General features: G+C 38.1%; 1 protein-coding gene across 5 annotated transcripts in view; it reads left to right on the forward strand.

Annotated features, from left to right (window-relative positions):
* Window positions 1-15,659, forward strand: part of PLEKHG1 (pleckstrin homology and RhoGEF domain containing G1) — a 129,800-nt gene that overhangs the window by 99,321 nt on the left and 14,820 nt on the right. For all 5 annotated transcript variants that reach the window (XM_032683854.1, XM_032683855.1, XM_032683856.1 and 2 more), the window contains 5 exons: window positions 797-897; window positions 5,752-5,821; window positions 12,104-12,150; window positions 12,565-12,715; window positions 13,684-13,815. In XM_032683854.1, the coding sequence (XP_032539745.1) occupies window positions 797-897; window positions 5,752-5,821; window positions 12,104-12,150; window positions 12,565-12,715; window positions 13,684-13,815 (501 nt within the window). The remainder of the gene's footprint in view (window positions 1-796; window positions 898-5,751; window positions 5,822-12,103; window positions 12,151-12,564; window positions 12,716-13,683; window positions 13,816-15,659) is intronic.

The following is a 15,659-nucleotide window of genomic DNA, read 5'->3' on the forward strand; positions in this document are numbered from 1 at the left end:
GGATTTGTTTGCCCTTATCTGAGAATTTTCATACTGTAGCAGCAACAGATTAAAAGGTGACATTGAACTCTTACCAAAGTGAGGGAAGAGATTGGAAAGTTGCCAGAACACTGCTGATCTGAGCTTTTTCTAGATGTCATGTTCATGTTCAATTGAAGTCCCCAGATGAGACACTATCGCTCTTTTAAATGCAAAAAGAAATCTTTGCTAGAGTATATAGCAATGTAATTTGGAATGTAACTCTATGCATGGTAAATTGCATGGACGTATGTACATAGAGATCTGTTTTCTACACATTCTGCGTTGTTTGGTAACTATGATTTTTAAAAAAAATATTTTTTTTAGTGGTTGCTTTTCTGAGCCTCTGTTGTTTATATGCTTTCTGGTCTTCATTATATAGGTTTTCTGTTACTAAGACTGCATTCAATTACATTCTTCATCTCTTTCTTTTACATTTTTTTGTGTTTAAGCCAGTCAAATAATCAACTAAACTGTCACTATGAATGAAATCTGAAAACATTTGTTTATCAGTAGCAAGAGAAACATTGGCTGTCACATCTAAGAGGTATAACTTAGCTTTCAGTCTTTTGTTATTTTCTTGGTTTCAGTGAACAGATAAGTACTGTTACTGTTCATAATAGAGTGACTGTTCACAGAGGGGCTACTGAAGGCTTTATTGTCATAATAAGGTGAAACTGATATGAAGAGAGTCATCTTGTGCAATAAAACATAGCTCTGCTTACTGATCTAGAAAAGGAGGAAATGTCTGAAGACCTCCCTCTCATATCTCTTGTAGGATTACCTTGACTGTATCACTGACCAGACCAAGCTGTCCCTGGGGACAGAAGAACGATCAGCCCTGTTTGGAAACATACAGGATATCTACCATTTCAACAGGTAAATTCATATTTAACTAAATGAAAACAATTCAATAGCCTATACTAATGGGAGGGGGAAAAGCAACCAAAGGTGCTTTTATGACTCTGATATGGCCAAGATATATAAATTGAGAAATTATCTACTTTTGATTCTAAGCAAAGTTGAGTTGCTGAGATCAGATTTTTTTAGCTGTTTATTGGATGAATCAAGTGTGGTCTCCATTTTTGTTTTTAGGCTGAGTATTTTTATGAATGTAAGCTTAACCTAGTCTGTGCCTTAACTGAGCTTAATGCAAGACCACTGTGAATGAAACTCTTGCCTTAATAAAGAGATATTTTATTCCTGCTATATAGAGTCCTGTGTACCTATGTACATCACCCAGATCTGGGATTTGTACTACTAGGGACTCCCTGAATTAACTCCCGAAACTGTGTTGAACTGTGAACTGTGTTGTTCGTTTATTGAAGTCTTCTGTTCAGTATCTTTCCAGCCTTCTCTAAAACTCTGCAGATGGGATTCTAGTGTATATTGGGGGCCTGGAGTAAAATTTCTTGCTTGTATAGCTAGTGCCACATTGTGTAGGACCTCGGTATCTGCAGTTTTAGGAGCATGCTACTGCTACTTTTGTCTGAATTCTCTGTTACTATAAAAACAATTAACTTATTCAGCATTTAAGGAAAATCTGAATATTTTACCAATGCAAGAAATATATTGACGTAAAGTTCTCACATCTTTTATATCCCAGTGTTCCTGTAAAAACAGGAACTTTTAGCTTTGCTATAGTTGACAAAACATCTCCCAAAATACTGTGTTTTTGAAGAATAAGAGACAATTTAATTGAATCAAAAGAGGATTCTGAAGTGGAGTGCTTGTATCAAAGAGCATCTTCAGTGTTTTTCCATCATCATGGGAAGTTACTTTAAAGTGATTTAACTGCTGGGATCTCTGTTCAGTGTCAAAGGAAAGAGTAAGAATGGATCTATTCAGAATTTATGGACAAAGATGAAACCTAAAATCTTTTCCTGAAACTTAAAATAGCTACTGCAGAGGAATGGAAATATGCTTAACTAGAAAGCCACTGTGTCTTGCTTCAGCTGCAACAACTGACTTGACCAAATGTCTAACAGCTGGAAAATACATGGTGGGAGCCTGCTAAAACAGACCATGAGCCTGTTTTAGAGCCATGAGGCAATGATTGTAAGCTTACAGATTCTCAGGATGGAAAAACACAGTCCTGACCGTTACGTTTTCTGATCCTTCAAAAGCTAGAAAAATGACGGACTTGGTAGCTAGGACACATTTATGCCAGCATCATCGCAAATATTACCTAATAAAAATACCTCCAAGTATGATCAATCATTATACAAAATAATTGAACTGTGGAGAGGGGAAAAAAAAAGCTTTGCAGTGGTTAAAAAGAAAAAAAAGAAAAAGAAAAACAACAAAAAAAGCAGTTTTGGGCAATTTTAGAGATATAGATATTTTAGAAAGGTTAAAACTCACCTGAAAGTTGTCCAAAACATCTAGCAAATTATTTCAGGCCTTCTGATATAAAGTTTTGCATGGAAATTGAGAGTTTTTAGAACTGAACACTCATTGTAGATCAGTATAGCTTCAAGGATTAAGTTTACTCCTGTTTGAAATTTGGCATATAGCTTCTGGGTCCTAAATGTACTCAAAAGCCTTTTTATTTATTTTTCCTGTCAGAAAGATGTCCACTTGGCAGTTCTACATTAGTATTTTCAGATGATTTTTGTAAGCATGATTTTATAGTTTTAGAGTTACTTTGTTTTTCTGAGCTTTGAATTTGACCATTAATCAATGATCAAAGGTTTTAGTCTTGGGTTTTTACACAGACTTTCAGATCTGAGAAATTTCACTTCAATAAATGGGAATTTCTGTCAGCTAAACTACTTAGGATTTTCAGATGTTGTGCTTAATGGCAAAAATGATGGTCCAGATGGTAACTGCTAGTCCCATGACTCTGATCTCTTTTTGGAAAGCTATTTCTTAAAGCAGAATCACTGACTGTATACTGGTCCACTGATCCTACTGTCCCTTGGGAAAAGCTCCCTCAATATTGGTTTATTTATTTGGAAGGGGGAAGTGTTCTCTAAGTCAGCATTTGCTGCCTTTCTTCCCTGGCTTCCCTGCTGAGATTCTTTCCAGTGTCCCTTTAGGATAAATTGTTCATGATACCATGACTCAGTTCTGAAAAGGAAACTGCAGAGAAATATGCTCAGGTTTAGTACTTCTGCCAAGACTTAGGAGAGGTCAAGCTGAAACTTCTACTGCTGACACAGATCATCCTGCATGGTCCTTGACCATCGGTGACTACTGAAGGACACAAATACAGTGAAGGAGCCGTTTTCTGAAACTGTCATACTGAGCAGTTCCTGCACTCTGAGTTTCAGTGGTAAGGTCTGGCTGCTTCTTCTGAGAAGCCTTCATAAAGAATGGAAGCATCCTAAAAGGCATTATAATTTGACTTATTCATTTGGTAAGATAATGAATACAGAATTGTCGGTCTCTTTATGCTTATCTCTCCCATCCCAAAAGAGTTAGTATTAGCTCTCTTTGATGATCATACAGATTCAGATTTTCCCAGCCCATAATAACCCAAGCTATATAATTCAGTTCATGGTCTTAAGTGGCAGTGGCTCTTTTATCATGCTTCAGTCTGAATTTTGTTAATGATTCAGCTGAGAGAGCATGAAGTTCCTCTAATGGTGCTCCCTCGTGCTCCCTTCTGGCCTAGGTGTTTGGCACAACTGAGTTGCAGAGACCAAGAGCTGTGAACAGCATAAAACCTCTGTATATTCAGGTGAAGGGGACTAATGTTTTTTTCTATTGTTTTTTCTGCCTCCTGCCAGGTACTTAAATGTAGTCTATAATAAAAGCCCTGCTTTTTCACATGTCAACTTGGTATTGTAGGGATTTATTTAAGTTTTTCAGGATGACTGAGCATGACGGATTTGCTTATTTTACAGTGGCAGACTGCTCTTACCAATCCCAGTCTTGCCAGCCAGGTGAGACAGAAGAGAGTGCAGTATAGGTAACAAAATCTTTCAAAAAACAGCCTTTATACTATGAGCCTGTGCTGAAGACACAAACCATTAGCCTATTTACTGCATAAACTTGGACTGATTGGATGAATATATAAAATCTTTAAGTGTTCTTTACTGTATCCCGAAGGAGAAATAATGTGGTTTTATAAAGAGACCAGTAGGAATAAAATGACAATCAAAGTGCTACGTACTCTAAACCATCAGGAGAACCTCTTCCTACCAGACAGCAGGAATTGTTCTGAGCCTGTTTGGCATGTTTGATGTTATTTCCAAAACTCATGTGTGGGACACAGTCAGTATAACTAATGGCTATTGGTCACCACTGCTACAGCTTGCTTCTTTTCCTGATGTAAACGAGCTTCATGACTGTGGGGTATCAAGCAAGGGTTTTATTTTTATTCCTGTTTTGATGAATGGAGAAATTGAGGTGAGGAGGTGAAATTGTTGCTGTATAAAGTGACTTAGTTACCACTGAATCTGAGGTTTCTGCCTGTCTTTGTTCTTTTTAACTGTTTTCTGATTTCTCCCTTTCCTTCCTCCAGTAATTAGAGAAGCAAAGAAGAAGGCAGGAAACTCTTCAGGTTTACTCCTTTTTGTACATACAGACAGAAATTGTGTCTGCTTACAGGGGAATAGGGTAGTTCCCTAGTTACAGGCTTAGGAGCTCTTAGGCAAAACTTGCTCAAGGAACCAGCTGTGAATTCAGAGAAAAGTAGCCCTAAATGGAAAATCATCTGTGGGAGCTGGGGGGGAGAAGGAGGAGAAGAAAATTCTATTAGAGCACAATTTAGCAGAAAACTCAGTTTCTTCTCTCATTTTTCTGAGTTCATCTCAGTGAGACTGAAGACTGTTCAGATCAAGGAGACACCCTTGAGGTTTTCTTCTCCTACTTGAACTCTTTCTTTCACTGAATTTGCTTTTGAGAACTGAGTTTCATACAATGGCAACCAGGCTTCCTTAGTGCTTTGCTCCTGTTACAATGAATTAATTTCCTTTTTGGTATGTGAAAATTATAAAAGTATCTCAGTGAGGTGTTGTTTTCATGCATGTAGAATGTATGTATTCCCTTCCAGAAAACTTTTTCCAGGCTAACCATTTTTCTTCAGTGAAGAGACAAACTATAGGTCGACAAATTTTCTTCATTGAGCTTCTTAACATTCTTCTTGTATGTGTAATACATCCCTGGTTCTCACCAGTATTTTTCAGGGCAGCTCCTCATCTCCCTGGGTCAAGTAAAGCTCCTAGAACATACAAAGTCTTCATAAGACAGTGCATGTGCTTCAGTAGCTTTTAAGTTTTCTTAGTTTTAAATCGTGTTAGTTGATATACAAGCTACACAACTGTTTGACCACACCGTTATGAGTATTGTAGAAGAGCTGTCATAGAATCATAGAATAGTTTGGGTTGGAAGGGGTGCTTAAGAGTCATCTAGTCCAATCTCCCTGCCATGAGCAGGGACATCTTCAACTAGATCAGGTTGCTCAGAGGCCCATCCAACCTGGCCTTGAATGTTTCTAGGGATGGGGCATCTACCTGAAGGAAGGGGCTCAGCTTTGCTTAGTGGATCACCAGTCCATGGTCATTGTGATGACTTGAATTTTTAAGTATGTGGAAATACCATTTACTTATAGTTCTCCTCTGTCTACAAATAAAAAACCCAGTGGCTGGGGAGTCCTTTTTTAGGACTCCCTGTGTCATTAGGTACTGCCATGAATGGTGAAGCACTGTCTGGTTCCAAATAAACCGGTGTGTTCATTTCAAGGTGTGCCATAATTGTCCTACCTTTTCCTGTTCTTTGTTTTAGTGAACTTCTGCAGGATTTGGAAAACTGTGAAAATGATCCTGTGGCTATAGCAGATTGTTTTGTTTCCAAGGTAAGTCCGCAGCATGACACCAGTTTTAGAATGATATGGATGGAGGAAATAGGTTTAATTTATTAGCTTTTGAGACCTAATTCTGATAGATTATGTAACATCAATCAAGAAAAGCCAGCAAATCTATGGAAAGGGAAGGAATTTCTCTTAGTAATTGATAAGGATATGCCTCTGATTTGCATTTCTAAAAAAAAACCAAGAAAAAGGTTTCATTTGAACTGGTGTATCTTAAAAACAACTAGAGAATAAAACTTGCTTGCATTTTTAGAAAAGGCAATAATATTAACATACTTGTGGCCATATTGTTTTCTGAATCCCGCAGCTATACCTTTAATTTTCTTTTTAAATGAAATGGCCCAAAGTCTAGCCTTAAGATTCAAATCTCATCTCTCTGAAATGCTTTGAATTTTCTGAACATGGATCTGACATCTTTATTCCGTTGGGTAGTACTGAAGCCAAAAAATATGGAGGAGAAGTTGTTGGGTGCAGGAGAATCAGAGAAGGTGACTTTCATTGTAGGAAACCCAGAGAGCCAGTCAGGGAGAAGAGGAATGGCTATAATAGGTAGGGCAAAAAGAGATTAAATAATTTGGGCTATAGATGATTCTAGTTCACTGCAGACTTCGCCACAGAATCTACATAGGCCTTGAATCTGTAGAGCCCAAATGTGTTAAGAAATAATGCCATCTCCATGGTATTTCTAGAGGAATAGGAGTGGAAGAGGGGTCATGTAGTTGTTCAAATTTGGATAATCCCTATAGATGTTTACCTTTTTGTATTTAAAACCAAAACCAAAACACCAAAACACACACACACACAAAACCAATAAACAAAACCCACACAAAAAAACCCCAAAGAAACCAGAAAACCAGACCCTGTCATGTTTTATACTTTGTCCTGAGCTCAGTATTGCCAGCATCAAGCATTCAATGTAATACGTCTAACACATGGTTTTAGGATTAACTGAACACCCTCTCATGGTGGCCTAGTAATTTGTTTGGCACTGTTGTGACACAAGGGATTTTATCGTAACAGGGAATGATGATACCAGCTTAGTGCTGCTGTTTCACCAGATCACTTGCTTCAGTTGAGTTTGAGAAAGCTGTTATTTATCTAGTAATTGATCTTTTGTAAGCATTGAGAGACCTTAATGTTGGCACCACTACCACAAAAGTAGAATGTATTTTTGCCCTATTGCAGTGGGGTTTATGGCATGTTGTTATTACTACAGATAGCCTGGACTGAATTGAAGGAGAAAATGGGATAGTGCAAAGTCCTGCTTCTGGAACAGAATAATCTGATGTGCACACTGGGTCTACCTGACTAGGAAACAGCTTAGCAAAAAAGATCTGGGATCCTGGTGGGCAAGAAGTTGTGTGTAAGTCAGCAGAGTGCCTGTGCGGTGAAGGCCAACTGGGAGGCCTTCAGGATATTTACAGATAAAATGGTTTGGAGCTGGTAGATCTTTCTTCTGTATTGCTTGCTTATAACTGGGACCACTGGGACTACTCCTACTTGGATATGAAACAGTTGGTGCAAGTGATAATAGTAAGTCCAGGAAAAAGTTGTGTTATCGTTTGAATTGGCCAACTGAAAGGGCTTGTCTGGTAGACTTTCTGGCCATTAGTTCTAAAATCCATCTGCATATCATTGCTTGTGCTTTTTGTTCCCTTGTCAAATGCTTTTAGCATTTGTATTTTTGGCAGGCAACTGCCTGATGGCTCAGAAATTGCTAGAGATTGCAGTCCTAACAGGCATTTTTTAGCTTCATCCAGACAAGTGCAAACACTTAAAAGCAAAATCAAACAATACCAAAATACCCCACAGTTCTGATTTTGGCCGTGAAGATGTCATTACAGCAACTGCTGACTGTCTTAACAGACTCCAGTTGTTCATTCTTGGTTGCTTGTGTCTTCCCGGCAGTGAGTAGTGGAAATAAAACTGCCTTTTTTGGCAGCATGCAGTCCTTCAAGTCTTACGGGACTTTGGCCATTTATTGTTTGATTGCTCCAAGTGTGTTAGATCTTCACTGTGCGTTAAGAAGCATGGGAATATCATGATGCTGAAGTCATAGCTCACAGCCTTAGCTAATGGATGTAGCTCTGCTGGAGCTTCTTGAATGCTTCCAGTGGAACTGTGCGTAGGTTATACGAGCTGTGGATCTAGAGCCATTTTTTCACCCTACTGGTTCAGCTGTGAATACTGTAGTTTTTGGGAATTTTAATGTATAATCAGGTTTTCTCTGTAGGTACTGTGTTTACTGTTTGCACTCTATGAAGCTCAGTAACTACATAAAATAAAAGTAATTTCTTTCGTAGAATTCACATGAAATGACACAAAGTTGGTTTGCATGTATAACAAAACAGTCCTCCCTCTTTGTCTAGAAGACCTGTATTAACTCCAGTACATAAAAGGTCTTGGAGACATTTTGCTGGTAACCATAATTGGAAGCTGATAAAAGGATTCTAGTGCAAGCTTAGCCATAGCTTAGTTATTCACACAGAAGACCGTTCATAAATTTTTTTGCCAGTTCAGTCTTTCATTTTCCTAGTAACGATACCAATGTTCATTAGAAAATTGACTTCAGTATTCTACATGTTTACATGTAAGTGAGTTAAAAAGGAGAGCTAAATTCTGGCATGTTGCTTTTCTCACTCAGCACCCCAGAAATTCAGAACATACATTTTCTGACAGACACACTAATCAGCTTAACCAAGGAGAAAGAGAGAATTACTCTAATCTAGCATCTCAGTGAAGAGGACATCCAGGCAATTTACTTCAGTTTGCACACTGACTCCACTCCTTTTCTCAGTCTTCATTTTCTTCTAAAGTGCCTTTTATGGCTGTAAAAAAGCACAGTGCACCAAGAGTTGAGGGAAGATCGGAAATGTATGTGGAGGAGATGCACTGTGAATTGATTCCACATTGGGGACCAGCTAAGTATATATAGCTGGGATATGCTCATGCTTGGCTTTGCCTTGAGAATGACTTGCAGTCAGTGCAGATGAGCTCTTGATTTGAGTCTTCATTTTTTTGCAGCCTCTACCACAACAGTTTTTGGACCCCAGATTAGAAATGATCTCTGGAGCAATTCCAGTCTGTGTGCAGAGATCAGTTTTAATCTGGTCTGAAGACAGTTGATGCAAACAAAACGACAGTTTAAAGATGTCCAAAGAAATAAGGATGAGCATAGCTGGTGTTTTCCTTACATTGTGAAAGTATTCAGAAAAATATTGAATCCATCTTAGTTCCGGTTTTTCTTTTGCTTCTGAACATAGTTCACAGCACTAGCTTTAGCCTGCATGGCTTGTGCCCTGATATGCTCCCAGTGACATGGTGCTCTCTGAGGAATCTGTTGTGAAGTAGAGCAGACCAGCTGGGTATGGGAACTGAAAGTCCCTTTGACCATGCAGATGTGCCAGGTACCCAGGCAGGCACTGGGAGAACAGCCATCCTGAGTAGTGTGGTTTTGTCGGGTCAAGGAAGAGCCTCTTTTGGAAATGGCTCTCTTGGCCGCTTTCCCAATGAGTTCACACAAATCCAACCAATGCCTAGGCAAGGTGTATTATGTTGATTCACAAGAGATCTGCAAGTATGAGTGCATATGAACAATCTTATCCTGGAGGCAGAATACATGTGCTTGAATTTCTCCTAGTATTATGCTCGCATTGCTCAGTAAAAGTAAATGCTCTCTGATGGTTTTGTGTGATGAAATGAGCTGTGGTGCACTGAAGTGAGTACACATGTAAGTGCAGTAAGGAATTTGGTGTCGTGTCTGTTCAGAAAGCAGGGATAATTGTGAAACCACTCTTACAGTTTAGAGGTATCAAGGGCATGAGAAACTACCTTTTTTTTTTAATAAAAATTTGTTCCATTTCATACCTATACTAAAATTCTTTTAAAACCAAAAAAAAAAATAAAAAAATTAAAAGTAATTTTGACCTTGTGTAAAGAAACCCCAAAAACCGAACCAAAGAGGGATAGTGTGAAAAGGCTCACAGGGATTTCAGACACGCTTTTGATTTTGAGGGGAATGTGCACACAGTACACTCTATAACCCTGAAGTGTTTGGCCTTGTTTATTTTACAGATAGTGTTTTCATTTGTTAAAATTTCACAGCAGATATTCTTTTCCTTTTTATTTGAAAAGCAGAATAATGACGTGACTATGAGTAAAATATATATATAAAAATAAATTGGCTGAAAATGTTCTGTACTCTGCTTATGAAGTAGTTCTATAAATTGCATTATTCTGTTATCATAGCCATGGGAATATATTATAATTTATATGAAAAGCCCCCAAACGTAAACCTTGAATTAATATATGCATATATAAAATAAATCACAGTTTTTTGCCATACTGAATTTCATCCTGATGTTCTCTCTTAAGCACCCTGACTTATTATGTGTGCTAACTAGTTTGGTAGTGATTGCCATAGAAAATTACACAGTGTAATGTCTCCAGCGCTCTGAGGTTTGTTAATTTTTCATTTTGAGTGGAGATGGTTTGGAGCTGTGACTGTGGTTCCAAACATGGACATGAACAGGCTGTGACACGGGCTCACTGTCTCTGGGTGTGGACATGGGGCATAAGTACACTGCCATAAAAATTAGCTGCAGCAACAAAATTAGTTCAAGTGTGAAAAGCCAAGCTAAATTATTTAATTGTATTTGTATCAAGACTACATTTTGTTGGTTTCTAAGAGAAGAGCAGTTTAATAAGCTTACAGCCCGCCAGTGAGTAAATGGGAATCACAGTCCTCTGGAGAAACATTTATTAGAAGTTTGCTTTAGTTAGTTTTTTCAGAACATTTATTACTGAAATCCACTAAGACATATTGAAATGGATTGCAATGACTTGTACTCATGCAGAGTAACATCGTATTTATACAAGGTCCTTATGGATCACTGCTCAGTGGAGAAATGAATGGCATAACTTGCTTTACCCCTGTGAGAGTGGTACAGGACTAGTGCTGTTGGAATTGGAGAAGGGCACTGGCTCTCCCTGATGAATGGCCAAAGGAAAAACAACCAAACCCAAACAATGAGAAACAAAAGCCACAGCCTGCATCAGCCCTCTCCCCAGACGGTTGTTCTCCTCAGAGCAGCACTGCCTTCTGTGAAGGCAGATGTTTGGTCTTGCCATTCACCAGCAATGACCTCTGGTAGACAGCCCCTCCTGGAGCACAGCTATTGTGCTGCAGAATGCCAGAGCCCATTCTGAAGATGTTTTGTGTGGAAACTGGGGTCTTATTTACTACTGGAGGATTTCATTTTATCAGTCTAGGGCTTAGGAAAGAAAAAATTATTGATTTTGGGGACACTTTGCCATTCTACAGTGCTTTCTTAGTCTTTAGAACTCCAGCAAGCAGCAGAAATTGTGTATTATTTGGGATAGAAGTTGACAGTCAGGTGTGGATTTAGAGCACATGGGAGTGTTTCTGGAAACCTGTTCTTCCATAGAATTAAATGATGATTATTAAGAAAAAATTAGGCCAGGGAGGAAAGAAATGAAGCTCAAACTTTAGCTCTGAGAAGCTTGTCAGCATTAAGTTTGAGCAATTGCACTGTGACAGGCAAGTGTGGAAACCCACCCAAATCTAGTTCTAACTTGTTTGGGTAATAGCTTTCTGCTTTCGCATAATTTACTTTAAAAAAAAAGATCGCTTTTGTGGCTTCTAATTTCACGCTTAGGCTGTGCTCAAATGTGAAAGTATTTATAATTGCTTGAAAATCACATGCCAAACATAAGCTGCAAAACTTATTTCTCACAGTACGTATGTCTGGCACATGGTGTGATTCTTGGGGCTGTCCTGTGCAGGGCCAGGAACTGGACTTCAATGATAGTTGTGGGTCCCTTCCAACTCAGGGTATTCTACAATTCTATGATACATGTGTACTATAGCACACAAAAAAATTAGATATGTGCAAGCCAGCTGTTTGAAGGGGATACGAGTAGTGATGGTATTTTGGTTTGTTTTTTGTTGTTTGGGTTTTTTTTAAGATGCATAGATTTTCATGAGGTACCTTGGAGGCTGTGTTGCAAAGCCACTTGTTTTATCTCTGTGTAGATTTCCTTGGTTTTTCCTTCAAGTAAATGAAAAATTTCTCCCCTCCCCCCCATAAATAGTGAAATTAAATTCTGGTTGTTTTAGGACTATCACAGTGAAAGCATTGATCAGGAACTGGAAGTGTTGTCTTGGCATCATCATCTTTATCTTGCACACATTAGCTGCTAGTTTGACAAAATCTCAATATATGCAAACTTTTCCTCCCCATGCAGAGTGAAGATTTCCACATATATACGCAGTACTGCACCAATTATCCAAGGTAGGAATTATGGGTTCCCTTTCTTTGTTTGTCCTTTGGCCAATTTAAGAAGTACAAGTTGCAGCTTATGCAAAAACAGAACAGCTTCTCCCCCTCTTAAATTCGAGGAATGGTCAAGGAGTTTACCTTTTCTGTAAAAAATTTAAAAAATGCAATAATTTTTTAAAAATACTCATCTAAAATTTTGGTTTTACTGTTCTTGTTGTTCATTGCTTTATCCATCTTTAGAAAATGATGGTCTTATTCTGCTACACTGCATATATAATTCCCAGTAAGAAAGAGTAGTTGCAGAAACAGCAGTGATTAGAATAAGAACCAGCTGCCCTCTTTTACAAGGAAATAAGAAAACAATTCTTGACTTTACCTACAAACTTACTGAGACAGTGCCCTAAAGGTATGTATTGATGTTTTCAGGTCAGTGGCTGTGTTGACAGAGTGCATGAGGAACAAGGCACTGGCCAAGTTCTTCAGAGAGCGGCAAGAAGCGCTGCAGCATTCTCTGCCCCTGGGCTCTTATCTCTTGAAACCTGTCCAACGCATCCTCAAGTACCACCTGCTGTTGCATGTAAGCACACATTAGAAATGTATTTTGTTTAGGGCTTCTGCATGTGGGAGTTCTTGCCTTTGGTACAAGGCTTGATGGTTAGAAAGGTTCTCGGTTTCCTTAAATGCTCTTTCATTTGTCTTCGCCATTTCACACCATATGCATGTATTTGGGATGGGGAATTCATGGTAATTGTTTTAGACACATTGAATCAGTCTGTGCATAACAAATAATTAGCACTTTTTTTGAAAACTGGTCTGTAATTCTAAAGTTCTTCAGAAAATTCTTGTCATGATTAAACACTTTTGTACACAAATTTATTATTCCAATGAAGAACAGCATTGTTCCACATATTGCAATGTTGGGGGTGATTGAAAGAAGGATTACATACATATAAACACCCTGACTACTAAGAATTTTGTGTAGAGGAATGACTGAGGAAGTGGGAACTCTTTCCATATTCAGTGAATTGAGTTAAGCAAGTTTCAGAAATTCCTGCTTTACTGTTAGTGTTTTCAACATATGTTTCCTATTAGAGAGTCATGTTCTAGTGAAGTATAAAGACACTGATCCTTATTTAAAATGTCTGGCACTATTCTGCTCTCCAGCTGTAAAGTTATGCCTTGTGTATTTCCATCAGGGTTTTGTAAGTGTGTAGATATGTTCTGTGTTTTAAGAATGCCATTAAATACTGTCTGAAAAGATCTCCTGTCAGTGTGCTGCACACTCTTTCTGGGCCTCTCTGCTCACATCAGCTGCTGCAAGTGTAGTCACTGCTAAACTGACCATAAAGGCTTGACTTCGTTAGTCATCTTGTGTTAATCAAATTGATAGCAACATGCAGTAGTAACAAAGGCAGGAACGTTGCATTTGAGTGATTGCAATGCAAAGACAAAATAGTACAGATGAAAATATTGTATTGTGTCCAGCTAGAAAAATTCATTTAGGAATAATAGGCCTTTTTTTATTTTTTTTTGCTTCTGTCTTAGGAAATAGAAAACCACCTTGACAAGGACACTGAGGGCTATGATGTGGTGCTAGATGCCATAGATACAATGCAGAGGGTGGCATGGCATATAAATGACATGAAAAGGAAACATGAACATGCCATCAGGCTCCAGGTGAGTTCCCAAAGAGATTTTATGGGTGTTTTTGACTGTTGTTGTCAATATATATGCAATTAACATTTTTTAGTTTATCTTTTCTTTTAATCTTTGTCAGTCATAATTTAGTCTCCTGTTGAGCATGCCCGTGGCTGTTCGATCTTGGAAAGCATGGTCATAACTGCTCCAGGAAAATCTCAGACATCTCTACCCTACAAGCAGCATCCTGTAAAGCATTTATTTTGCAGTAATATGGAACTTAAGATAACTCTTCTTTCTTCCTTTCCCTCAATTGTACAGCATTGCTGTACAACCCTAGGGCATGGCTTTGTTCAGAAATCCTGTGGTTTCCGATTTCTCCCCTTTGTGCTGATTAATTTTGTTTTGAGGCATTTTTTGTGCTGATTCTTGTTTAAGCACTTTCCTCTTGGGCTTTTGCAGACTCATTATCAGTTGCTTTTGTGAAAAGCATGAGCCTAGAAACATGATACTTAAAAAAACCTTAACTTTGTTTCCAATGAAGAATTTTTGAGGAGAAAAAACAAAAGCTACACCCCGAATAACTTTTGGCATCAAGAGCAAGCTCTTTTGTAGAATTTTTACCTGCATTCTGTTTCCTGGTTCTGAGTAAATCGTGATTTTAGACTACACTTTCATCCGAAGTATTTATGTCTCTCTAAGAAAACTGGGGAGATTTTTTTAGTTTGCAAAAGGGAGTAATAGGCTTATATAATTTCAGAAATCTATGTCATGTTATTCTTTGTCCATTTTTTTTCTTTTTAACATAGATGAAAATTATTTACCTTTTTTGTGGTTTTCTTTTTTTTTCCTGGGGTTTTTAATGTTTTGTTTTGTTGTTGTTTATGTGTAGGGAGAATAGGGTTATATTTGACAATGTCTTGCCTGCAGCAGTGTAACCTTTTTCCACATGTTGCTGGAAATGCATGTTAATGACTTTTAACTACAATCTACTATAAATTTGAGTAATTATATTTGGCAATAAAGAAGGTTAAGGGCTTTTGGGAAAAAAGATTCTTTTGTTTTTTTAATTTATTGAGCTCAGCTGGCAAATGTGTGGGGTTGTGGAAAATGTTCATGTTCATAGTTACCCTTTAAAAAAGTAAAATCTGTTTCTGTAGCCATAAGGATAGGTCTTCTGTGGGCTATCACATTGCCATGTGGTCTCTAATTCTGCAATTACTGTGACAGCAGTTCCTGCGCAACATCTCCCTCAACAGAGGTGGACATGATCCCTGTGCTGTACCCTGATTTATTTACAAGTTCCTGGAGAGATCTGATAAAGTGATAAAGTGCAACTTTTTTTCATTTATGTTTGCTTTTTTTTTTTTTAGTAACAACTGTGTGCATAAACCAAACTAGAGAGCCAATCTAGAATGAGGCAATCTGTCCCTGCTTCGCTTATGCTGCCAGGTTTAAAATCTGATGGATGTTTTTAAAGATTTCTCTAGTTAAAGGTTTAGTCTGCTTTTAGAATTTGCTGTCCCATGCTTCAGTTCTATGTTATTGCCACTGACAGAAAATGCAAGCAACTCAAGGAAACAAGAATAGCCATGGTTAAGTGACAGGCTTGTGAAGATGTTCTTAGATGTTGTTCCAACCTTTTTTTTCATTTTCTTAATTAATAAATAAGGTGAGAAATATCTATCTTATCTATACCAAACATTGAAATACAAGCAAATCTTCAGATGTTCAGTTGACCAAATCACTCCTGGTCCTTTAGTCTTCTGAGAATCATCTCTTCAATCTGAACACCTCACAGAAGTGTCTTCTGTGATGGGCCTACAGGACACGGACATGGCATTATAATTCATTCAGTGGGAGACCACACAACTTCAGGAGGA

The sequence above is a fragment of the Chiroxiphia lanceolata genome, chromosome 3 (assembly GCF_009829145.1).
Source record: "Chiroxiphia lanceolata isolate bChiLan1 chromosome 3, bChiLan1.pri, whole genome shotgun sequence".
NCBI classification, from domain to species: Eukaryota; Metazoa; Chordata; class Aves; order Passeriformes; family Pipridae; genus Chiroxiphia; species Chiroxiphia lanceolata.